The 27,382-nt window shown below is 41.1% G+C and overlaps 1 protein-coding gene across 1 annotated transcript; it reads right to left on the reverse strand.

Annotated features, from left to right (window-relative positions):
* Window positions 1-8,943: 8,943 nt before the first annotated feature.
* On the reverse strand, window positions 8,944-10,353 carry LOC126064622 (tripartite motif-containing protein 75-like). The gene has a single exon (XM_049863807.1). It carries the CDS (start codon window positions 10,351-10,353, stop codon window positions 8,944-8,946), a length of 1,410 nt encoding a protein of 469 aa, XP_049719764.1.
* Window positions 10,354-27,382: the final 17,029 nt, after the last annotated feature.

Here is a 27,382-nt window from a genome sequence, read left to right on the forward strand (position 1 = left end):
TTTTACCTTCACCATACTTATTTAGTCTGCATGCTGAGCAATAATCCATGGAAGCCGGATTATATGAAGAAGAACATCAGCATCAGGATTGGAGGAAGACTCATTAACAACCTGTGATATGCTAATGACACAACCTTACTTGCTGAAAGTGAAGAAGACTTGAAGCACTTACTAATGAAGATCAAAGACTACAGCCTGCAGTATGGACTACACCTCAACATAAAACAAAAGTCCTCAGAACTGGTCCAATAAGCAACTTCGTGTTAAACAGAAAAAAAATATTAAAGCTGTCAAAGATTTTGTTTTACTTGAATCCACAGTCAACACCCATGGAAACAGCAGTGAAGAAATCAAAGGAGGTATTGCATTGGAAAAATCTGCTGCAACAGACTTCTTAAAATTGTTAAAGCAAAGATGTGACTTTAAGGACTAAGGTGCGCCATACCGAAGCCATGGCATTTTCAATCGCATCATATGCATGTGAAAGCTAGACAATGAATAAGGAAGACCAAAGAAGAATTGACACCTTTGAACTATACTGTTGGTAAAGAATACGGAATATACCGTGGACTGCCGGAAGAACGAACAAACCTGTCTTGGAAGAAGTACAGCCAGAATGCTCCTTAGAAGCAAGGACGGCTAGACTCCGTCTCACATACTTTGGACATGTTATCAGTAGGTACCAGAACCTGGAGAAGGACACCCTTCTCAGTAAAGTAGAGGGTCAGTGAAGAAGAGGAAGACCCTTAATGAGATGGACTGACACAGTGGCTGCAACAATGCGCTCAAGCATAATAATGATTGTGAGGATGGTGCAGGACCAGGCAGTGTTTCGTTTTGTTTTACGCAGAGTTGCTATGTTTTGGAACTGGCTCGACAGCACCCAACAACAACAACATATGTGACAGCGTACGTGTGTATTATTTACAATTTTTTCGTAATACGGTGTTTTACTCTCATCTCTTTAGTATTTTGCACATTGCTATAATTGGAGGAAACTGACCAGGAGAGTTTTTGAGAACACACTTCACTGAAGTAAGAGTAACTTCTCCATTGATCTGGATAGCTGTGCTGAGCTGTGGTAATCTCCATTGTTCAGCAAGACAATAAAAAAAAAAAGACAATACCTAGTTCTTATTCATATGTAGTATAATGTGAATCATCAGGGCTTTCCTCCGTTAACTGACCCAGGAATCTAAAACTTTCACTTATCACAGGGTCACTGTAAGAAGCCAAAGGAGAGCATGGAGGTAAAACACTGGCGCTTAAAGGCCAACACAGGATGGGACAAACATTAGTTCTCATATTCCATTATCTAAAGCTCATTGTAAGGCACCACTTATCTACAAATGGGCTGGAAAGAGTAGATGTAACACTAGGTGAAAAACTACTCTTCACCCCAATTCTTAAATGAAACCAGGAATTAGTGAAATTGATATTATAGTGAGTGCTAGAGTGACAACTCTCGAATTAGACCTTAGAATACGTTAACATGGAAATTGGTAATAATTTTAACCCAATTCTGATAGCAGTTGTTCAGTAACTTCACTAATGTAACACATACTTCTATATTCCTTAAAACAGTCTTCATTTGAGAGAATTACAAAATGTTATTATAATGAAATATTCAATGATTCATCAGAAAAAGAATCACTGAGTGTAGCAAGTCTAAACCCTATGGAATGGAGTGAAAAGAATCTCTTGTTAATTGGGAAAGGCGTCTATGGAAAAGGAGCCTAGAAGCTACTTTAATGAGTGACATGGTGAAGGCCAGTGGTGGGGTTGAGGCATGGTTAGACCCAAGTACAACATGGAGAAGGATACAGTAAATTCTCACTTTGCATGGTTCTCATGTACACAAAGTCCAGTTACCATGGTTAGTGCCTTAGTTATCTAGTGATGCTATAACAGAAATACCACAGTAGATGGCTTTAAGAAAGAGAAATTCATTCTCTCCCTGTCTAAGAGGCTAAAAGTCCAATTTCAGGGTGCTTGCTCCAGGGGAAGGCTTTCTGTGTCGAGTTTGGGGGAAGGTCCTTGTTATCGATCTTCCCCTGGTCTAGGAGCTTCTCAAGGCAGGGTTCCTGAGTCCAAAGGATGCACTCCCCTCTTGGTTCTTTATTCTTGGTTGTAGGAGATCCACCTGTCTCTCTGCTGGTTTCTCTCGAGTATATCTCAAAAGAGGTTGACTCAAGATACAACCTAATCTTGTAGGCGGAGTCCTGCCTCATTAACGTAATTGCCTGTAATCCTGCCTCATTAACATCATAGTGGTAAGATTTACAACACATAAGAAAATCACATCAGTTGACAAAATGTTGGACAGTCACACAATACTGGGAATCTTCACCTGACCAAGTTGACACACATTTTGGGGGGGGGCACAATTCGATGTATAACAGTTAAATGACAAAATTCCCCCATTGACATGGTTCAAATTTTGTCATCATGGTATATTAATGGTAGGTAATTGCATAAAGTACATGCTTTATGAGCCCACATGTAGTGTCTCTAGCCACAGAGAATTACAACCAGGTCACGAAATCCAATGAGATTTTTCTTGCTGGATTTAAAATTTTCTTAGCTGTTTTGGGGACCTTAACAGTTCGTTGTGTATTTTCATTATTACTTCACCCAAGGCCAATCTTTGTATTGTTAGTTTACCCCATTTATCCTTATTTTCTCTTCTCGTTCTCCCCCCATAGATGACCACACTAATGGTACTTGATAAAGCAATTTAAGATACATGGCCTCTTCCAGATGCTAGGGCTGTTGATATGAGGTACACAGTCCCTTTCCTCATAGACTCAGAGTCTCCTATGATACATAGCATAGTAAAACCAAATAGCATTTGTTTCTGCCTCATGTGGGTAGCAGATTCAGTATTGCAACTTGAGACTTGAATTTTTCTTCAGCTCTTTCAGCTTGAGAAATGCTGAACGTGTTCTTCCCTTTTGGTTATCTCCAGGTCTTTTTACATGGCATCATAATACTTTACTTTGTCTTCTCAAGCTGCCCTTTAACGCCTCCTGTTCAGCTCTTTTACGCCATCATGTTTTCCTTTTACTTTAGCTACTCGACATTCAAGAGCAAGTTTCAGTCTCTTCTGACATCTATTTAGGTATTTTCTTTCTCTCCTGTCTTTTCAATTTGTTTCTGCCTCATGTGGGTGGCTGATTTGGGTGAGAGTATAAGAAATAGCTCTTAGGTTTTCCAGAAAATATAATTCTGTCTTGGGTTCTGTCACACAATAACGTAGCACACCTGTGGGATACTGATGAAGGAAAATTCTGTGAGTCTTCACAGTTTGCCTGAGGACAGGCTTCGGACTACCTGTAACCTCCAAAGAAAAAAGGAAACAAAGAAAGAAATGCCCCAGGTAGCCCCACTGTAGAGCTCTGCATTGCCTCCTTGTATGGAAGGCCTGATAGGTGGTGGGTGTAATTTGCTTTTGAGTTCCAGAGTGGGACTTACCTGGGTTGTAATCTCATGCTCCCTCTCAACTTCTCTGGTGCACAATTTTTTCATTTATAAATTGGGAACCATAATCACTGTGAGGATTGAGTGAGATGAAGCCTGCAGCACGTTTAGTCTCGTAGGAGGCATACATTTATCTGGTTACATTTACAGGGCAACTCTCCCCATCATTCTCAATTTCCAGTGAAGTTTCAGTCCCTGCCTCTCCCTCAAAGTCCACTATAGGGAACACACTATTTCCGTGTGCATGGAGTTCCTAAGATTTCCACATAATTTAGGTTACCTTCATTCATCCATCACTTCTCAAAGATCTGGGACCTTGCGTACTGCAGAAATCTCAGTATGGTGTGGGGAATGATGAATAAAGGTGCTGGACCTCAGAGAGGCAGCATTCGGCAAAGTAAGGACCTGGTTGACTGAGAACCCGCCATTTGACTCTGCCAAGCCTCCCATTTACAGACAGACTGCGGGCCTCGCTTCCTCACATAGGCGCCTTGATGCCGTAACAGAAATAACACAACTGGGTGAGTTTCAAGAACAGATATTTATTTTCTCACAGTTCTGAAGGCTAAACGCACAAATGAGGGTCTAGGCTACGTTGACTCCTTGTTCGTAGGTTGTCCCAGGTATTCTCCAGTGCTGTGTGTGTTTGTGTGTGTGTGTGTCAGGAGTCCAAGGGCAGGTTTCTGTGCCTACATTGCTCTCATATAACTCAGGGCAATTAGGTTTAGGATCCCCCTACAATCCTGCTACACTGGTATGATGAAAATGATTGACAGATTACATTATGTCAGATTGAATTATGAGAGGTGATTACATTACAATATCAAAGTAATTAGATTAGATTAGTATAGGAGTTACCCCAGCACATAATTTGGAGGAATACAATTCAATCCATAACAGGCATTTAATGTGTCGAATTATGAGAAGTTCTACTTTAGTCATTCTGTATTTAGCCATCTGAAATTCCACAAATTTATATTTTATAAGGATAAACTCTTTTACAAACAAGTGGTAGAACAAAACAAAAAATTTAGTCTAAAAAAGGATATGGGTACATTTTTCAAAATCAATTATGAATTTGATGGCACTTAATTAGCAATTTTCCTAAAATGTTATGTTTCAAAGAATTTCTAAGAATATATAGTACTACTCAGAGAAAGTGAAAGTAGGCTGGGATTTAAGGAGAGATGGAGGAATAAATAAGGGTCTAAACAATGTGTATGGGGGATGAGAAGGGTCATGGGATGAAAGTGACTGTGAAAAGGTCCAGAGGCAGAAGGATCCAGTGTGTGGAGTTCAAGGAAGAGGAGGGGATAGTGGACCATCAGCCAAGAATAGGTGGCAACCAGTGTAGGGGCTTTTGACACCCGGTAAAATTTTTGTTTCTTTCCAAGGGCTACGAAAGCTGCTGTATTGTTTTAAGTTGTTGTTGTCGTTGTTAGGTGCCATCGAATCGGTTCTGACTCATAGCGACCCTAGGCACAACAGAACGAAACACTGCCCTGTCTTGCGCCATCCTTACAATCGTTGTTATGCTTGAGCTCATTGTTGCAGCCACTGTGTCAATCCACCTCGTTCAGGGTCTTCCTCTTTTCCACTGACCCTGTACTCTGCCAAGCATGATGTCCTTCTCCAGGGACTGATTCCTCCTGACATGTCCACAGTATGTAAGACGCAGTCTCACCATCCTTGCCTCTAAGGAGCATTCTGGCCACACTTCTTCCAAGACAGATTTGTTCGTTCTTCTGGCAGTCCATGGTATATTCAATATTCTTCGCCAACACCACAATTCAAAGGCGTCAATTCTTCTTCAGTCTTCCTTATTCATTGTCCAGCTTTCACATGCATATGATGTGATTGAAAATACCATGGCTTGGGTCAGGCTCACCTTAGTCTTCAGGGTGACATCTCTGCTGTTCAACACTTTGAAGAGGTCCTTTCCAGCAGATTTGCCCCATGCAATGCGTCTTAAGTAGCACGATTAAAGTTTCAATTTTTAAAAGAGATAGCATGTATAGAATGATAAGAGGTGAGGTAAAATTAATGGGAGTAAATTACCTAAGAGGCTGTGCAATGTGGTCCGGTGGGGATGGTCATGATGGCAACTGGTTTCAGATAGGTACTGAGATGTGCAAGAGGATAAAGATGAGGGTGCAGCATTGGAAAAGTGAAGGCAATGATAATGGCTGCTGACCAACCCCATGAAGATACAATGTGAACTAGAGTCAGCAGATAACTAGAGGCCATCTCAGTCCTGGCAGTTCTGCTTCCCGGCCCTGGTCCTTGTTTCTTCTAGCTGGGATGTCTGAGTGTTCGTTTCCTCATAAGGGTTTCTTCTCCTCAGTTCCTTCATTTCTTGGAGGCATTGGGTCAGAAAACCTAAACAACCAACAGTTGTAAAGCTGTGTCCTTGGCTTGACACATTTTACAAGTTTCTTTCTATGTCAGGCATGTCCAGGGTTGGCTTGCCTTCTACATACAAGTGGCCACTCTATGGAAATTGAAGTTGTTCAGAGCTAAAGCTGCTAGCCAAAATGTCAGCAGTTCGAATTCACCAGTCACTCACTGAAAACACTACAGGGCAGTTCTACTCAGTCCTATAGGGTGGCTATGAGTTGGAATCCATTCTACATCAATAGGTTTGGTTTGGTTTGTTTTGTGAAAAGTGAGAGTGGAAGAGCTCATCCTTTGGACTCTGGGTCCTGCACTGAGAAGCTCCTAGACCAGGGAAAGATTGATGACAAGGACCTTCCCCCAGAGCCAACAAAGAGATAGCCTTCTACTGCAGATGGCACACTGAATTTAGACTTTTAGCCTCCTAAATTGTGAGATTATTTTCTGTTTGTCAAAGCCATCCACTTGTACTATTTTTGTTATAGCAGCACCATATAATTAAGACAGTCCCTAAATGAGAAGAAAAACAGGAAGATTTGAGTTTAAAGCAACAAGGAATTCAAAGGAAAGTAATTATTTAAAATAGAGGTGAGTGTAAGGGTGACAGCAGTACAGATCTAGAGTAGGATTCTAGAAGTATTACTAGTAGGTGGAAGTGGGAAAGTTGTCCAGATTGGAACACAAAATCCAAAAAGGTGTTTCGAAAGGGGGGGCGTACAGTAAGTGAATGTCTGTGGATAGTACATGCTTCTGTGTGTAAATATGAGGGGTTTTAAGGAAGCAAAATCCTTATTATTCACAGAAATATGTTGATGTTGCCAGCTGATAAACACACACACACACAGGAAAGAAAGAAATGCTTAATATTGAAAAATATGAGGGCAAATAGAAAAACTCAACAAAGACGAAAAGTAGAATATTCGTAAACTACAGCTTATATAAGTATAAAGAAATGGCTTAATTAAAAATACCTTTTACACGTATTTTAAAAATAAAATAGTTTATTGCATTTATGATGAATAAGGTTGTGTGTCAACTTGGCTAGGCCACAATTCTCAGTGGTTTGACAGATAGGATGTAGTTTGGCAGCAGAATATGTTGTGATCACCTCCATGATGAGATCTGATAAAATGTGATCATCTCCATGATGGGATCTGCTGAGAGTTTCCTTGGGGATGTGGCCTGCATCCAATATAGTTGGACTTCCTGGCAAAACTTGTGGGCTTTAGCTGGCTCTGGATCCTGCAGCGTGCTCCTCTTGTTTTATCCTCCCGTGAGTGGGACTTGAGTTAGCAGTCTGACTTGCTGATATTGGGTTGGCCAGCCCCTATGGCTATGTGAATCATAAAAAGCATCCAGCCTGACCTAAGGACTTGGAAAGCTCCAGCCTCTAAACTGTGAGAAAAAAAAAAATTAAAAAAAGTGTGAGCCATTTCCTTAATATAAATCTCTCTCTCTATATATATATTTATAGCCTGTCTTAGTCATCTACTACTGGTGTAACAGAAATACAGGTTGATGGCTTTAACAAAGAGAAGTTAATTTTCTCACAGCCCAGTAGGCTAAAAGTCCAAATTAAGGGCGCCTGCTCCAGGGGAAGACTTTCTCTCTCTGTCGACTCTGGGAGAAGGTCCTTGTCATCAGTCTTCCCTTGGTTTGGGAGTATCTCAGCACAGGAACCTCAGGTCCAAAGGACACGCTCTACTCCTGGCGCTGCTTTCTTGGTGGTATCAAGTCCCCAACTCTCTACTTGCTTTGCTTTCCTTTTATCTCTTCAAAGATAAAAGGTGGTGCAGGCCACACCCCAGGGAAACTCCCTTTAGATTGGATCAGGGAAGTGACCTGGTAACGGTGTTACAATCCCAGCCCTATCTTTTAAACATAAAATTACAATCACAAAATGGAGGACCATCACAGAATACTGGGCATCATGGCCTAACCAAGTTGATACACAAATTTTGGGGGGAACATAATTCATTCCATGACATTTTGCCCTTTGGCCCCTAAAAATCACATTCTTGCAACATGCAAAGCATGTCCATCTCATCATATCATAGCAAAAGTCTTAACTCGAAGTCCAAAATCCAAAATTTCATCTTCATCTGTGAAATCTAGAATACAAGTTATCTGCTGCCAAAGGTACAATGGCAGAACAGACACAAGCTAGACATTTCCATTACAAATGGGAGAAACTGGAGGGAAAGTAGGAATAACAGGCACCAAGCAAGTTAACAGAACACATTACATTAGATCTCAAAGCATGAAAATAGTCCTGTTCTCTGAGAGCATTTAGACAATAGCCCTGCCCTCCAGACTCTGAGCTGTTCTTAGCCACACTCTTGGGTTTCTGAATGAAGGCTCCTCAGCCCTAGGCTTCTGCTCAGCCTTCTAGGCTCACTGGGAGAGCAAGTCTACACCCTCGAATTTGGGCGCCCCCATTCTGCTAGTTCACATGAGGGGCAACCCCATGCCAGGTCCTTCGTCCTAGTCTGTTTTGGTCTAGAAGCTCCACTGAAATCTGTCCACCATGGGTGACACTGCTGGTATTTGGAGTCAGAATCGAATCCACAGTGACATGTTGTAAATATAAATAAATACACACACACATCCATATATATATGTAAACAAAATATATTTACAGGAAATATAAAGTTACATTTCCATACACTCCAATCTTAGAATTTCAGAAATACTTTACAGTTAATTCCCACAAAATCTCTATTAGTCCCCACAACATCCCTGTTGCTATTGAAACCACATGAGAAAAAATAACTTTCTTCATGTGTTCAAGTCATTAAACCAACCAAACCAAACTACAACCATCAAGTTAACTTCAAATCATAGCTACCCTATAGAACAGAGTAAACTGCCCCCTAGATTTGCCAAGGAGTGCCGGGTGGATTCGAACTGCCGACCTTTCGGTTAGCAGCTGTAGCTCTTAACCACTATGTCACCATAGGAGTATTTAAAAAGGAAAAAATCCTCAGTACTACATTCACTGATAGTTATGATATTCTACCATAAATTGCAGGAATAAAATTAAGCAATGTGACAGCCTCCCAGAGTTTATCATTCATAATCTCTGACTGCACAGATTGTGAGAGGTTGAGAATCACGTCCAATACAGAAATAAGTCTTCAGGATTTCAGAAAATCTATCAGTGAAAGAATGGATATGAGATCTGTCATTCAAACTGTAAAGCGAAATCTCACCCAGTTCATAGTCCAGATAAATGCCAATCCCTCTGGGTTTTTCTGTTATCACCAGAGTGACTGGAAAAGTGCCTTGTGCAACACAGTTACCATTGCACAGCTGAATTGCCCAGCATCTCTCCTGCCCTGCCGGGGGCCTCTTTGCCTTCCTGGAAAGGGAGTCTTTACAAAGCCCCACAGACCATTCAGGCTTTTCACCCACTTCAACCTCCCAGTAATGTCTACCAGAACTGAACTCTTCAGAACCCAGGACAACTGGGTCAAACTTGAATCTCTTTGGATTAGGAGGAAGTCTTTGTGTTTTCTTCACAAATGTGACAGACTTTTTATCCTCAGAGACAATCAGATTTGAATGTGCTGTTTCAGGATCCAAGGTTACATCTTCCTTAAATTTCTGTATGATTTTCTGCAGAGCCGAAAACTGTAGAGGAAGGCTGCATCCTTCCTTCGTTAGCTGGAAGGAATAGAGGACTGGGGGGTTGAGGTTTTCACACTGATCCTGGATGCTCTGAATATCTGTCAGCAGTTTCACTTCTGACATCACACTCTTCTCTGCCACCTCCTTTAGTAGATTGTTGAGTGTGGAAATGTACTCTGAAAATGCTGTTATGTTTGCATTTAGTTTCTGTTGAATGTGCTTCTCTTCACGAGCTAACCTGGAAAGGGCTTCTTCACGCTCACGGTCTAAAATCTTGTACAGGTGCTCAAATTCAGAGAATAATTTTTTCCTCTGCTTTTCCACCTTCTTTCTCAGCTCTGATGGTTCTCTCTCTTGGGAAGTTACTAGTTTTTGAAAGTCTGCCACTTGCTTCTTCAGGGGCTCCATGTAACTCGTGAGCCTTTTCCTGTGATGAGAGGCAGCCTCCTCTATGGACCTCACGAGGTGATCCTGGTGGTCTGGGAGCTGAGTGCACAGGGGACACAACACCTCCAGGTCTTCCTCACAGAAATGGGTCAGTACCTGATTGTGCTTCTCACACAAGCGTGTCTCTTCCTCCCTCTTCCTCTTGCTCCTGGTGATGTGGAGTAGCTTGACAATTTCAACTATATTTCCCAGCTGGGTGTTGCTCCTGAGGTGCCACTGTAGGCATGGGTGACGGCACACAGGGCAAGGGAACCTGTCCTGTTGACCCTCCCAGGACTGCTCGATGCAGGAGCGACAGAAGTTGTGCCCACATTTGATGGTAACGGGGTCTCTAAAGTAATCCAGACAGATGGGGCAGTTAGCTTCTGCCTGAATTCCTGCTAGGGCTGCTGTGACCTCCATTAGGCTCTGAATGAAGGTTTGGACTGAGATGGTTTTTCCTCAGGTTGTGTCAAAGCTATGAAATTCTATGAGGTTGCTGGTCCTCTGTTGCAGAAGTTGGTGTCAGTAGGGGTTCTCTTCACAACCAACTGCAGATCACAGATTAGTTGGGCAACTAGGCTTCCATCCTTTGGCAGCTCAGAGAATATGAAGCCAAGCTAATCACTTCTCTTGAGCAGAATCCAGTCATGACCTCATGGTGCCTATTTGTTCCTAAGGATAAGAAAACATTTCTTTATTTAAAAAAAAAATTGCCTCTGTGGCTGTGCTCAATGCCACTGATTCTTGTCTCTACCCTTACAATCCACTTATTCCCAAATCAGGTACAGAGGCTTTCTGAGGGGTCTACCCCTTGGGGCTTGATCTCCTGTCTGGCTTAGACACCAGCCTTTGTGTATTTACTATCTGGTGAACCTAGGGAAATTTATTTAACATCCTTGAGTCCAAGGAGATTATGTAAATGAAGATAAAAATCCCAACTTCAATCATTTCAATCTTGTGAAAGACATAAGAAAGGCATGGGACTGCTTTTGGCTTAAATGACAGATATTTCGGAGAGCAATGAATTCATAATAGACCAAAGTTTACTTCCCTTTTCATCTAAGCACCTCAGTTGCTGGATATCTTAAACTGTAAATATCAAATCCTGGATTAAATTACATTCACTTAAAGAACCCAGCCAACTTGGAAAACTCACATGGTGTACAGAAAGATATGTGAGATCTGGATTTCAAAATGAAGTAAAGCTGGGAAACACAAATACAGACACCTCCAACAGCACCCACCCTGGCCTCTACCTGCCCTCCACTCACAGGGATGTAATCACAACACTCTCCTATTTAAAAGGGTTCCAGGATTCCTGTCCTCATGAGGACCACAACATTTTCTCTACAGCTGCACTTCTCCATTCATGAGAAACCTGGATAATGAATAAGGCAGACCAAAGAAGAATTGATGCCTTTGCATGGTAGTGTTGGTGAAGAATATTGAATATACATTGGACTGAGAAAGAAAGAAACAAATCTGTCTTGGAAGAGGTACAACCAGAATGCTCCTTAGGAGCAAGGATGCTGAAAGTTTGTCTCACATACTTTGGACTTGTTATCAGGAGGGACCAGTCACTGGAGAAGGACATCATGCCTGGTAGAGAGCTCCCCCTCATGTGTGTTAGTTTGTCATGCTGTTGCTTTAATGTTGCTGTGATACTCAAAGCTATGCAACCGGTATTCAAACACCAACAGGGTCAGGATACAGCTGAGCTTCCAGGCTAAGACAGACTAGGAAGAAAGACCTGGCAGCCTACTTCTGAAAAGAATTAGCCATTGAAAACCTCATGAATAGCAGTGGAACACTGTCTGATACACTGCTGGAAGATGAGCCCCTCAGGTTGGACTGCACTCAAAATATGGCTGGAAAGAGCTGGCTCCTCAAACTACAGTCGACCTTAATACATGGATGGAGACAAGCCTTCAGGAACTTCATTTGCTGATGTGGGAAAACTGAAAAGGACAAGAAATAGCTGCAAACATCTATTAATAATCAGAACGTGGAATGTACAAAGTACGAATCTAGGAAACCTGGAAATCATCAAAAATGAAATGGAATGCATAAACATCAATATTCTAGGCAGTAGGAAATGGACTGGTATTGGCCATTTGGAATCAGAGAATCATATGGCTGTTAGGTTGGGAATGACAGCTTGAAAGGAATGGTGTCTCATTCATCACTGAAAAGAACATTTCAAGATCTGTCCTGAAGTACAACATTGTCAGTGATAGGATAATATCCATAAGCCTACAAGGAAGACCAGTTCAGATGACTATTATTCAAATTTACACACCAACCACTAAGGTCTAAGATGAAGAAATTGAAGATTTTTACCAACTTGTGCAGTCTGAAATTGTTCAAACGTGCAATCAGGATGCACTGATAATTACTGGTGATTGAAATGTGATGCTTGGAAACAAAGAAAGATTGTAGTTGGAAAATGTGGTGCTGGTGATAGAAATGATGCTGGAGATTGCATGACAGAATTTTGCAAGACCAATGATTTCTTCATTGCAAATACCTTTCTTCACCAACTTAAATGGTGACGCTACACGTGAACCTCACCAGATGGAATATACAGGAATCACATTGGCCATAAGTGTGAAAAGAGATAATAGAGAAGTTCAATATCATCAGTCAGAACAAGGTCAGGGGCTGACTGCAGAGCAGACCATCAATTGCTCCTTTGTTAAGTCCAACTTGAAACTGAAGAAAATTGGAAAAATTCCACGACAGCCAAAGCACAGCCCTGAGTATATCCCACTTGATTTTGGAGACCATCTCAAGAACACATTTGACACATTGAACACTAATAACTGAAGACCAGACAATCTGTGGAATGACATCAAAGGCATCATACACAAAGAAAGCAAGGTCATTAAAAGGACAAGAAAGAAAGAAAAGACCAAAATGGATGTCAGGTGAGACTCTGAAACTTGCTCTTGAACTTTGAGTAACTAAAGCAAAAAGAAGAAATGATGAAGTAAAAGAACTGAATGGAAGATTTCAAAGGGCAGCTGGAGAAGACAGAGTAAAGTATTATAAAGACATCTGTACAGAACTGGAGATAAAAAACCAAAAGAGAAGAACACGCTCGGCACTTCTCATGCTGAAAGCACTGAAGAAAAATTCCAAGCCTCGAGATGCAATACTGAAAGATTCTATGGGGAAAATATTAATCAACACAGGAAGCATCAAAAGAAGATGGAAGGAATACATAGAGCCACTATACTGAAAAGAATTGGTCAATGTCCAACCATTTCAGTAAGTAGCATATGATCAGGAACCTATGGTGCTGAAGGAAGCAGTCCAAGCTGCACTGAAGGCACTGGCAAAAAACAAGGCTCCAGGAATGGACAGAATATCAGTTGAGATGTTTCAACAAATGAATGCAGCACTGGAAATGCTCACTGGTCTATGCCAGGAAATCTGGAAGACAGCTACCTGGCCAACCCAATGAAAGAGATCCATATTTATGCCTAAGATCACCCAAGAAAAGTGATCCACCAAATGCAGAAATTACTGAACAATATCATTAATACCACAGGCAAGTAATATTTTGTTGAAGATTATTCAAAAGAGGTTGTAGCAGTACATCAACAGGAAACTGCCAGAAATTCAAGCTGTATTCAAAAGAGGACCTGAAACCAGGAATATCATTGCTGATGTCAGATGGATCTTGACTGAAAGCAGAGAATACCAGAAAGATGCTTACCTGTGTTTTATTGACTATGCAAAGGAGTTCGACTGTGTGGAGCATAACAAATTATGGATAACATTGTGAAGAATGGGAATTGCAGAACACTTAATTGTGCTCATGAGGAACCTGTACAAAGATCAAGAGGCAGTCATTGGAACAGAATAAAGGGCTACTGCTGGGTTTAAAATCAGGAAAGTTGTGCCTCTGGGTTGTATAGTCTTACCATACTTATTCAATCTATATGCTGAGCAAATAATCTGAGAAGCTGGACTCTATGAAGAAGAATGGGGCATCAGGATTGGAGGAAGACTCATTAACCACCTGCAATATGCAGGTGACACAACCTTGCTTGCTGAAAGTGAAGAGGGCTTGAAATGCTGACAGAGATCAAAGACCACAGCCTTCAGTATGGATCACGCTTCAACATAGAGAAAATAAAAATCCTCACAACTGGATCAGTAAACGATATTATGATAAAGAGCAAAAAGATTGAAGTTGTCAAGGATTTCATTTTACTTGGATCCATAATCAATACCCATGGAAGCTGCAGTCAAGAAATTAAAAGGCCCATTGTTTTGGGAAAATCTGCTGCAAAAGAACCCTTTAAGGTGCTAAAAAACAAAGACGCCACCTTGAAGACTAGGGTGCACCTGACCCAAGCCAGGATGTTTTCAATCACATCATATCCATGGGAAAGCTGGATGATGAATAAGGAAGACTGAAGAATTGATACTTTGAATTATGGTAGAGAAGATACCAAATATACCCTAGACTGCCAAAAGAGCAAACAAATCTGTCTTGAAAGTACACCAGAATGCCCCTTAGAAGCAAGGATTCCGTCTCACATACTTTGGACATATTATCGGGAGGGATCAGTCCCTGGATAAGGACATCAAGTTTGGTAGAGGGTCAGCGAAAAAAGTTGAAGGCCCTCAACAAGATGGACTGACACAGTAGCTGCAACAACGGGCTCCAGTATAACAATGATTGTGAGAATGGTGCAGACAGGGCAGCAGTTCGTTCAGTTGTACGTATGGCCACTATGAGCCAGAACCTATTCTACAGCACCTAAAACCACAACAGCACCTCTCCTACCACCACACTCTCTGCAGCTCTCTCCTTCCTTCACTGTCTCCAGGAGGCTGAGCTCCCCCAGGCCCCAGCAACTTTGTACAAGATGATGTCTTAGTTATCTCCTGTCCTGCCTTTAGCTCTCAAAAGCTTAGTCACTTCCTCCAGATCTAAGCTTCCCCTGACCTCCTTGAATGTTGGGCTCCCCTAATACCATGTCTAGGTATAGCAAGTACAGCATCACACACTTTTGCTTTGGACTCTTGTGATTTCATCCACATTTTGGAGGTCTGAGGTCCCCGCTAAAATGGTAAACCCCATGAATTTAGGACTTGTCCCTTCCCTGACACCACCAGGATTGCATCTCCCAGCATCTCCTCAGTTCCAGCCTAAACAGCTGTTGAATGAATAAAAACTGGACCAGGTTCCTGGTTCTCCCTTAGGAGCTGAGTGACTCTGGGCAAACTACTTAACGTCTCTGAGCATCTTCCCTATGTAAGCAGAAGGACCTCTTGTGAGGGGTAAGTAAGATCAATGCATCAGGGATATCAGGCTTCATGGTTCTTATCCCTCCACTCACCCCAACTATACACCAAACCCTCTCTCACTGAGACATTCTGGAGGTGATTCCATACTCGACTTCAGGCCAGCCATATCTGGACATTTGTCATTCGACTAATATTGTCATTTGACTAATATCTATTAGCCACCCCTTTTCTGACTCCATAGTATTAGGGTGGAATCTGGGTATCTATTTTCAGCAAGCGGTTAAAAAGAACCCTCATATATGTGATTTGTTTTGAAATATTGCAAACACGAGTTTGGATTCATTTTCCAGGGTCCATCTAAGCTCTGCACCAAGTAGGTGCTCAGAACCCAGGGCTTGTCCTATGTCTCAGCCTCCAGCAACCACAAGGCTCATCGCCGGCTTACCTGGAGCAGTAGACACTGCGGAGGGTCCGCACTGCGGGGGTTCGCACTGCGGAGGGTCGCGGCTGAGGAGGGTCGCTGTGGTGGATCTCCAGACTGATCTCCACAGTCAGGCTTGTAACTGAAGGCTGGTCAGTGGTTGGACCAAGGCAGTATATACACCACCTGCAGGGTGGAGCTCTTAGCACTCCGCCCTCCATGGTTGGGTCGCTTTTCCCATGAGAAGAGAGGGCTGGGTTGGGCAGTGTGTGAGAGAATGTTTGTTTGGTGGAAACCGATCTCCCCTGAGACAATCAAGTCAGGTGGGCCCTCGCAGTGCTAATAAGCATGATCTCATTTACAGCATTGTAATTCTGTTTTATCCCATCAACCTCCTTTAATCCCATCTTTGCTGATGAAGTAACTGAAGACCTGAAAGGCTGAGTGAGTCCTATTCCTATTCTGACCCTGATTTGTTCACCTCTGGAACCCACCAGTTTAACCCTCATGTTACAGTATGCAATTTTCAGCACCATGCAGTACAAGGAAAGGCAGAATTTTACATTTCATTTGCACACATCTGGGTTGAGTCTATCCCTTACTACTTGCACCCTCACCAGAAGCTGCAACACATTCCAGTGATCGAAGAGTCTTCCACTCCTACTTTTCATAAACCAAAATCAAGCCAAACCCGTTGCCGTGGAGTTGATTCGGACTCATAGCGACCCTACAGGACTGAGTAGATCTGCCCCATCGTGTTTCCAAGGAGTGGCTGGTGAATTCCAGCTGCTGACATTTTGTTTAGCAGCCTTAGCTCTGAACCACTTCGCCACCATGGCTCCACCACTTTCCATAGAGTGGCCACTTGGACAGACCTAGAAGGCAAGCCAACCATGGACATGCCTGACATGTAGAATGAGAAATTATAAAACATGTCAAGCCAAGGACACAGTTTTGCAACTGTTGGATGTTTAGGTTCTCTCACCCAAAGCCTCCTAAAAATGAAGGAACTGCTGGAGAAGGAACCCTTAGGAGGAAAAGAACACCGGGATATGCCAGCATGAAGCAACAAGCACCAGGGCCAGGAAGCAGAACTGCCAGGACTGAGGACGCCTCTGATTATCTGCTGACTCTAGTTCACGTTGTGTCTTCATGGGTTGGTCAGCAGCCATTATAATTGCTCCCACTTTTCCAATGCTCCACCCTCACCTTTATCCTCTTGCACATCTCAGGCCCTATCTTAGAACCAGTTATGACCATGGCCACCTCCACAGGACTAAACTGCACAGCCTCTTAGGTGACTTATTCCCTTTAGTTTTACCTCACCCCTTATCATTCCCTACACCTTCTTTTTTTTTTTTTTATTGCAACATAACCAGGCTACTTAAAAGAATTGAGCAGTTTCCTTAGCTCTTTGAAAGAAGCAAAAACTACCACGTGTCAAAAGCCCCTACACTGTCTGGTTGCCACCTATTCTGGCTCAGTGTACACTGTCCTGTCCTCTGCCTCTAACTCAGCACACTGGATCCTCCTGCCTCTGGACCTTTGCACAGGCACCTTCATCCCATGACAGTTCTCATTCACCATAAAAAAAAAAAATAAAAAAAAAACACATTGTTTAATTCCTTACTTATTCCCTATCTTTCTTTAAATCCCAGCTGAATTTCACTTTCTATGAGTAGCGGTATATATACTCAGAAATTCTTTGAAACATTATAATTTATTTTAAACAAATTGCTAATTATGTGAGATCAAATTCATAATTCATTTTTTAAAATGCACTTATATCTTTTTTAGACTAAATTTTTTGTTCTAGTCTACCAGCTGTTTGTAGAACAGATTATCCTTTTAAATATTAATTTGTGGAAATTCAGATGGATAAATTTCAAGGACTGATTAAAGTCCTTGTAGTTTGACACATTAAATGGCTTTTATGGGTTCAATTGTGTTCCTCCCAATTATGTGTTGGAGTAACACCTATACTGTGGTTGTAATCTAGTCTAATCTAATTACTTTGATAATGTAGTGTAATCACCTCTCAGAATTCAATCTAACATAATGTTATCAATCAGTTACAGTCATACCAGTGTAGGGGGATCCTAAACCTAATTAGCATGAGTTACATGAAGAGCAATGTAGACACAGAGGCCTCCACATGGACTCCTAATGTATACACAGAAACATACAGCACCTGGGCCTACCTACAAAGAAGGAGTTCATGTAGCTTAGACCCTCATTTTTACTTTAGTCTTCAGAACTGTGAGAAAATAAATAAACATTTGTTCTTGAAAGCCATCCAGTTGTGGTATTGCTGTTACAGCATCAAGGGGCCCATATGAGGAAGTCAGGCCCACAGTCTATCTGCAGATAGGAAGCTTAGCAGAGTCAGATGGTAGGTCCTCAGTTAACCAGGTCCTTACTTTGCCACTTGCTGCCACTCTAAGGTCCAGCACCTTTATTCATCACGACCCACACCATACTCAGCCTGTCCATCTCACAGATTCCTGTGGTATGCAAGGTCACAGATCTTTGAGGAGTGGTGGGTAAATGGAGCTACCCTAAATTATGGGGAATCTAAGGAACTCCATGCATACAGTAATAGTGTGTTCCCATGGTGGACCCCCAACGAGAGGCAGGGAGTAAAGCTTCACTGGGAATGGAGGGTGCTGGAGAGGGTTGTCCTGTGAATATAATGAGATGAATGTATGCCTCCCACAAGACTAAAGAAGCTACAGGCTTCATCTCACTCAATTCCGTCGGTGATTATGGTTCCCAATTTATAAATGAGAAAATTGTGGACCAGAGAAGTTAAGAGAGAGAGTGTGAGTTACAACCCTGGTAAGTCCCACTCTAGAACTCAAAAGCAAATCACAGCCACCAGATATTCTGTCTCCCACACAGGGAGGCAATGCAGAGCTCTGCAGTGGGGCTCCCTAGGGGGACTTCTTTTTTCTTTTTCTTTTTTTCTGAAGGTTAAAGGCAGTCCTACCCCTGATTTCAGGCTTTGGGAACCTGTGAAGATTCACAGAAATTTCCCTCATCACTATCCCTCAGGTATACTACATTATAAACTTCAAAAGGTGTGACAGAACTCAAGTCAGAGTTATATTTTCTGGAAAATGTAAGGGCTGTTTCTTATACTCTCACCTGAATCTGCCACCCATGTGAGGCAGAAACAAACCATATATGGTGTTACTAGTTATCTTATAGGAGACTCTGAGTCCATGAAGAAAGGGAGTGTGCATCTCACGTCAAAGGCCCTAGCACCTGGAAGGGTCCATGTATCTTACTTTATGAAGTACATTAGTGTGGGCATCTTTGGGGAGAGAATGAGAGGAAAGACTAAGGAAGAAGGGGTAAACTAACAATCAAAAGATTGGCCTTGGGTGAGCTAATAATGAAAATACACAATGAACTCCTAAGGTCCCCCAAAAACCAAGTAAATTTTAAATTCAGCAAGACAAATTCCATTAGATTTCAAGACGTGGGAGTAATCTTCCGTGGCTAAAGACGTCTCATGTGGGCCTGTAAAGTATACCCTTTATGCAACTATCTACCATTAATATACCATGATGACAAAATTTGAACCGTGTTGATGGTGGACTTTTGTCATTTAACTGACTGTTAAACATTGAATTGTGTCCCCCACAAAATGTGTGTCAAATTGGCCAGGCCACTATTCCCCATATTGTGTGGCTGTCCACCATTTTGTCATCTGATGTGATTTTCCTATGTGTTGTAAATCGTACCTCTACGATGTTAATGAGGTAGGATTATAGGCAATTATGTTAATGAGGCAGAACTCCATCTACAAGATTAGGTTGTATCTTGATTCAATCTCTTTTGAGAAATAAACAAGAGAAACCAGCCGAGAGACAGGGGGACCTCCTACAACCAAGAATGAGGAACCAAGAGGGGAGTGCATCCTTTGGACCCAGGATGACTGCGCTGAGAAGCTCCTAGACCAGGGGAAGATTGATGACAAGGACCTCCCCTCCAGAGTCGACAGAGAAAGCCTTCCCCTGGAGCTGACACCTGGAAATTGGACTTTTAGCCTCTTAGACAGACCGAATAAATTTCTCTTTGTTAATGATATCCACTGTATTTCAGTTATAGGAGCACAAGATAACTAAGACACGAACCATGGTAGCTGAACTTTGTGTATATGGGAACCATGCAAAGTGAGAAATTACTGCGGGTGTCTGTGTGTTTTATATGGGTCGAACCATGCCTTAACCCCACCACTGGCCTTCACCATGTTATTCTACTTATTAGTTTCTAGGTTCCTTTTCCACAGAAGTCTTTCTCAATTAATAAGGGATTCTTTTTGATCCATTCCATAGGATTTAAACTTGCCTCATTCAGTAATTCTTTTCCTGATGAATCATGAAATATTTCATTGTAATAACATTTAGTATTTCTCTCAAATAAAGAATGTTTTAAGACATATAGAAGTATCTGCTATATGTTAGTGAAGTTATTGCACAACTGCTGTCATGGGTTGAATTATGCCCCCCCCAAATATGTGTATCAATTGGGCTGGTCCATGATTCCCGGTATTGTGTGATTTTCCAGTATGTTGTAAATCCTGCCTCTCTGATGTTAATGAGGGAGGATGGGTGGCAGTTGTGTTAGTGAGGCAGGACTAAACCAACAGGATTGAATTTTGTCTTGAAGCAGTCTCTTGAGATATAAAAGATAGAAGCAAGCAGAGAGACAGGCGGACCTCATACCACCAAGAAAGCAGCACCAGGAGCAGAGTGTGTCCTTTGGACACGGGGTCCCTGCACCTGAGAAGCTCCTCGACCAGAGGAAGCCTTCCTCCAGAGCCTACAGAAAAAGAAAGCCTTACCCTGGAGCTGACGACCTGAATTTGGACTTGTAACCTACTAGACCGTGAGAAAATTAATTTCTCTTTGTTAAAGCTATCCACTTGGGGTATTTCTGTTATGGCAGCACTAGATGACTAAGAGAAGTGCTATCAGAATTCAGTTAAGATTATTACCAATTTCGATGTTAATTTATTTATACATTCTAATTTGATAGTCATCATTCTAGCACTCGGTATAATATAAATTTCACTAATTTCTGATTGTATTCAAGAATTGGAGCAAACAGTAGTTTTTCACCTAGTGTTACTTCTACTTTTTCCAGCCAGCTTGTACATAAGTAGGGCCTTCCAATTAGGTTTAGATAATGGAATATGAGAACAATGTGTGTCCCATCCTTCAGCATAGTGTGCTAGCTCTGTGCTCTCCTTTTGCTACTTGTTGTGACCCTGTGATGAGTGAAGGCTTTAGATTCCTGGGCCACTAAAGGGTGGAAAGCCCTGATGATTCACATTATACTATGTATGAAAAAAAAGAGGTATTTTCTTGCTAAACAATGGAGATTACCACAGCTCATCACAGCTATCCTGATCAATAGAGGAGTTACTCTTACATCAATGAAATGGGTTCTCAAAAACTCTCCTGGTCACTTTCCTCAAATTATAGCAATGTGCAAAATACTAAAGAGATATGAAAAGTAAAACACTTTACTACATGAAATTGTAAATAATGCACATATAGGCTGTCATGGGTATGTTCTTGTGGTTGTTAGGTGCTGGAGAGTCAGTTCTAAAACATAGCAACCCAATGTACAACAAAATGAAACACTGCCCAGTCCTATGCCATCCTCACAATCATTGTTATGCTTGAGCACATTGTTGCAGCCACTTTGTCAGTCCATTTCGTTGAGGATCTTGACCCTCTACTTTACGGAGAAGGAGGTCCTTCTCCAGGTTCTGGAAACATGTCCAAAGTATGTGTGATATTAATCATATTGTTCAATAATTTCTGCATTCTGTTGGATCACCTTTCTTTGAAATGGGCACAAATATGGATGTCTTTCAGTCAGTTGGCCAGATTACTGTCTTCCTAATTTCTTGGTATACACGAGTGAGTGCCTCCGGCACTGTTTGTTGAAATATCTCAGTTGGTATTCTGTCAAATCTTGGAGCCCTGTTTTTTGGCAGTTCCTTCACTGTTGCTTGGAATTCTTTCTTCGGGACCATCAGGTGTTGATCTTATGCTATCTCCTGAAGTGGCTGCACATCCACCAATTCTTTTTGGTATGGTGACTCTGTGTATTCATTCCATCTTTTTTTGAGGCTTCCAGGGTGCTTTAATATTTTTCCCATAGAATTCTTAAATATTGCAACTCAGGGCTTGATTTTTTTTTTTTTAAGTTATTTCAGCTTGATTAACTTTCAGTGTGTTCTTCTCTTTTTATTTTATACCTCCAGGTCTTACATTTCACGATAATATTTTACTTTGCTTCTCAAGCTCCCCTTTGAAATTTTGTGTTCAACTCTTTTACTTCATCATTTTTATATTCAATTTAGTCACTCTAAGTTCCAGAGCAAGTTTCAGAGTCTCTTTTAACATCCATTTTTGTCTATTCTTTTTGTATTTTTTTAAATGACCTTTGTTTTCCTCATGCATGATGTCCTTGATGTGACTCACCACTCCTCTAGTCTTCTGTGTCAAATATGTTCTTGAGATAGTCCCAAAATTCAGGTGAGATACACTCAAAGTCGTACTTTGCTTCTTGTGGACTTGCTCTAATTTTCTTCTTCCACATGAGCTTGTCTTGGAGCAACCGATGGTCTTTTCCGCAGCCAGCCCCTGGCTATGTGAATCAGGAAAAGCCTCCAGCCTGACCTGTGGACTTAGAATGTTCAACCTCTAAAACTGTGTGAGCCTTTTCCTTTTAACAAAGAGAAGTTTGTTCTTTCACAGTCCAGTAGGCTAAATGTCTGAATTCAGGACTCCAGCTCCAGGGGAAGGCTTTCTTTCCCTGTCGGTTCTGGGGGAAGGTCATTGTCAAGTGTCTTCCCTTTGTCTGGGAGTATTTCGGCTCAGGAACCTCAAGTCCAAAGGACATGCTCTGCTTCCTGACGCTTATTCTTTGCTGGTATCAGGCCCCAACTCTCTGCTTGCTTTCCTTTCCATTTATATCTTGAGAGATAAAAGGTGGTACAGGCCACACCCCAGGGAAACTCCCTTTACATTGGGTCAGGGATGCCACCTAGTAAAGGTGTTACAATCCCATCCTAATCCTTTTCACATAAAATTACAATCACAAAATGGAGGACCACCACAGAATACTAACCAAGTTGATACACATGTTTTTTGGGGGATGCAATTCAATTCATAACATAGGCTTTACTGGTTTTGCTTGTTTTACTCCAGTGTTTGCTATTTCAAGGACTCTGAGTCAGAATCGACTCGACGGCACTGGGTTTTGTACTAAGGAGAAACTTACTGGAGAGCCTACAACAGGCACCAATGCCTTGTTGCAGCCACCAAGTATTCTCCCCGAATTTATTGTTACTCAGTCAGGGAGAAATACTGGAAAACAGAAAAATTCCAGATAGGGGGCATAACACACTTAATCCCATCACCTAGATGTAAACATGATTTACATTGCCAATATTATACTTTCAGGCATTTGGGTATCTCTAGGCATTCTTTTCTTTTCTGTCTTTTCAATGACTTCTTGCTTTCTTCATGTATGATGACCTTGATGTCATTCCTTGTCCGGTTTTCAGTCATTAGCATTCAACGTGCCAAATCTATTCTTGAGATGGTCTCTAAATTCAGGTGGGATATACTCAACATTGTATTTTCGCTCTCATGGACTTGGTCTGATTTTCTTCAGTTTCGATTTGAACTTGCATATGAGCAGTTGATGGTCTGTTCCACAGCCAGCCCCTGGCCTTGTACTGACTGATGATATTGAGCTTTTCCATTGTCTCTTTCCACAGATGTAGTCGATTTCATTCCTGTGTATTCCATCTGGCCAGGTCCATGTGTATAGTCACTGTTTATGTTGGTGAAAGAAGGTATTTGCAATGAAGAAGTCATTGGTCTTGCAAAATTCTATCATTCAATGTCCTTGAACACTAAGGTGTTACCGATCCAAGCCATGGTATTTTCAATCACATCATATGCATGTGGAAGCTGGACAATGAATAGGGAAGACCGAAGAAGAATTGATGCCTTTGAATTGTGGTGCTGGTGAAGAATATTGGATATACCCTGGACTGCCAAAAGAACGAACAAATCTGTCTTGGACGATGTACAACCAGAATGCTCCTTAGAAGCAAGGATGGGGAGAATGTGTCTTACATAATTTGGACATGTCGGCAGGAGGAATCAGCCCCTGGAGAAGGACATCATGCTTGGTAAAGTGCAGCATCAGCAGAAAAGAGGAAGACCCTCAATGAGATGAATTGACACAGTGGCTGCAACAATGGGCTCGAGCATAACACCGATTGTAAGGATGGCGCTGGATGGGGCAGAGTTTCGTTCTGTGGTACATAGAGTCATAACCAACAAAACAGCACCTAACAATAGCAACAACAGGCATTCTTGTTTGAGGTTTTGAGAAATTATTTCACACAAATTTTCTCCTTTCCTTTAAACTGCTATTGCCTGCAATTAGTAACATATGATGTGTCATTTTTTCATCATAAAAAATATTTTCCAAAAGTGGCAATACTTCCCTTTTAATAAAAATAATAACGCATAAGGCTGAACTAAAAACAATATAAATTAAACAAAGGAAGAAATGCTCCGTGTGTCATCTCAAATCCATGATATTTTATTTTTAAACATTTCTAATTTTATACTGTACACTCACTATTAACATATTTATGTTAAAGACAAATATTACTCGAGTACTTAGTGCAAGGCACTAAGTATTTATTAAAAGGTAATGAATTATGTAAACAAAAAAAAAAGATTAAGTTGTACTAGGGCATAGAGAGTGACAGAAAGTGCTGAGTTTTCTACAAACTGTTCATGGAAGTTCTCTCTAATGATGTTTGAGCCATTATATTATTTTTTTCCCATAGAATTTATTTTGGAATAAATATATTTATCAATCAACCAGTACATTTATTGCTACATTACCTCTTAAACAGCTGCATGACAGCCCATTGTACACATATATCATAATTTATCCAACCATACACCTGAATGTAGGCTTTCACTTTGTTTCAAATTTTGGAAATCAGAATGGGAATTCGGATGATTTCTAGTAGTATTCATAAGACACAGAATTTATTCTGAGTGGAAGTACTGGCATAATGACAAAATCCAATTTAAGTATGGAAAATTATTGCTTGATTGTTTCCAAAATGTTATCCCAGGTCTCCTTCAAACCAAGAAGAGTGCAGATGGGCCACCACATCTCTAATCCCCCAGCAAGGGATATGCTCAATTTTTAAAAATCTGTTCATGACAACCTCACACTTCCAACCTCCATATTTGTGGTGTTTTTCAATAGTGTTTCAAATATTTATTGGGCAGTACTTTCTGTCTTTGCGTCCATTAATGCTTTCGAGTCATTCATTATTGGTTCCCTTATCTCTGATGGTTAATCTCTATAGAAACAGTATAGGTGATAAACCACAATCTGTTCCAGAATCCTTTGCAGTATAATGTTTGAAATATTTTGGCACTTCCATTTCTATTCGTATTTTCATTGTCAGTATGTGACTTTGAAGAGTAAGGCAATGTATGCAAATGGTCTTCCTCATTCAAAAATGAAATATATATTTGAACTCTGCCCAAATACTTTCACTGTTTGTGTGTGTGTGTGTGTGTGTGTGTGTGTGTGTGTGTTTTAATGCTCCAACGTTCAACCTGGAATTAAAACTTGTGTGTGAGAAAAACGGAATATTAAGAATCAGAAGTAGATTCATACTGAGCTCCAACAGGGACTGATACTTGAAGCGACAATACTTGGCAGATTAAAAACAATGAAAAAGCCAGGGTAAAAATCACAAATCCATTTTGAAATGTCTCGTTTACTGGCCTAGGATACGCTAGTTGTTCAGGGACAAAATGTGCAGGACAGTGTAATTAGGTTTTTGATAAATGATCACAGTTAGATGACTGCAGCTGATGGGATTATTTCCATCATTTCTGGTTTCCCTGCCGGTCTGGGAGCTGTAGTAACCTTCCGTGGGCTCCTAGAATTCTTCACGATGGAGTCTTCAATCTTGACTCTGCAGTGCCTCATTCTAAAACCTGTGCACTTTCCTCAATCTATTGCTCCCTCAGTTTGGGTGAGAGGGAGGTGAGAGAAAAAGACTGAAGGAGTCTGCAAAGGCTGGAGCAGGAGGTACCGGGGTTCAGCGTGGTCGCCAAATGACATTTAGGGTGGAATCTGGAGTCTTTACTAACGTTGAATAGGAAACTTAATAAGAGACATCTAACTTTGATTTCAAAGTTTTTCTTATCTGTGCAATCAAATATTAACCATAAAATCCTGCCAGAAAATCTTCTGCAGCAATGTAAATCTGCTTTATCCTGTTAGAAAAAAATAGTCCACACAATTATTACCTCCTAATTTAGATCTCAAAGGGCTTCGTGGCTGTGGATGTGTGGAGGGCCAGATTATTAGCAGCCAGGCCAGAAATAAATTGGTACCTTCTCATCCTCAGTGAATGCAGAAGGCAGTGTTCAATCAACCATGTTAAGATTAACCAGTGGCTGATCTCTGTTTCTCCCTCCTCGTCTTCTTATAAGCCCCATTGTGCCTAATTTATTTGAGTCGTTTTCTTTTCCTAGAATCAAAATGTCCTGCTTATATGCATATAAAGTACTTTCTCAGAATAAACCTTATGTTCAAATTTTGGTGAGTTTTGATTATTTTTTTACAGAGTAAAGTCAGAAGTTGGACCCAGAAAAAAGTCACCAAGTGCTCTACCTTGTGAATGAGGCATAATAATTGATTCCAAACATGGGCCACATATGCATCCAACTGTTTCTTCATCATGGCTTGGGAACTTGGTATAAATCTCCTGGGTTCAAGTTCTACCCCTTTTGTGTTGAACTCTCTAAGTTTATAACTGAACAGTTAGGAATATCTTTTCCTTGGTAAGTTACCCTTTCACGTTGTCTATTTGGGAAACTGGATTTCCATCTGCCCTGTCCTTTTCTTTCCACTTTTGGGAATTTTTGTGTGGTGCTCTGGGTTTGTAGGGAGTTTTATCATTTGCGTTATCTGAATACTTTACCTGGACTGGTTTCAAGGGATATCAAGGTGAGTTGAATAAAAGATGTTAGGTTTGATCTTGGGAGAGGGCTCAGAAAATACTTGCTGAAGTTTGGATGGAAGGGTTTATTTTTCCCTGGTTTGAGGGCAAGAGTTTACTTGTCCCAGGTTTTGGGGGCATGGGTTACTTGTCCAGGTTTTGAACAAGTGTTCTTGGACAGGATCTGAAGAATAACTCTGGATACCTTAAATGGGTCGACCTGACTGAAACATCTTGGAATCATTTAGCTACTAGTTTGTGTGTGTTTTGCCTTGCCTTGGGATGTACTCTTTCAAGAGCTTTATGTTGTTGCTCATCAGCATAAAATGGTGTTGTAGAGAAAAACTGGAATGCTGTTTCAATTTAAAACCCAGAGGTTTATTAAGAATTTTAAACAATTGCAATGGAGGAACCACATAGCACACAGAAAATGGAACGAGGTAGTCCTGGGCAGTTTTATCCTACAAGTATTCTTATAGGGTAAAAAGAGGAACCAAACCAAACCATAGGGAGGGCAATTACAGGAAAATCAATTAATATTGTAATAATCACACTCTGGTTACTGGTCGTTACAGGAGATAAAACAACTTTCCTCGTGTTAAAGTCATAGGAGCACTTGAAAAAGAAAAAAAATTCAGTACCATATTCAATGATAGTTGTATGACATGCTA

This window comes from Elephas maximus, chromosome 21, assembly GCF_024166365.1.
Source record: "Elephas maximus indicus isolate mEleMax1 chromosome 21, mEleMax1 primary haplotype, whole genome shotgun sequence".
NCBI classification, from domain to species: domain Eukaryota; kingdom Metazoa; phylum Chordata; class Mammalia; order Proboscidea; family Elephantidae; genus Elephas; species Elephas maximus.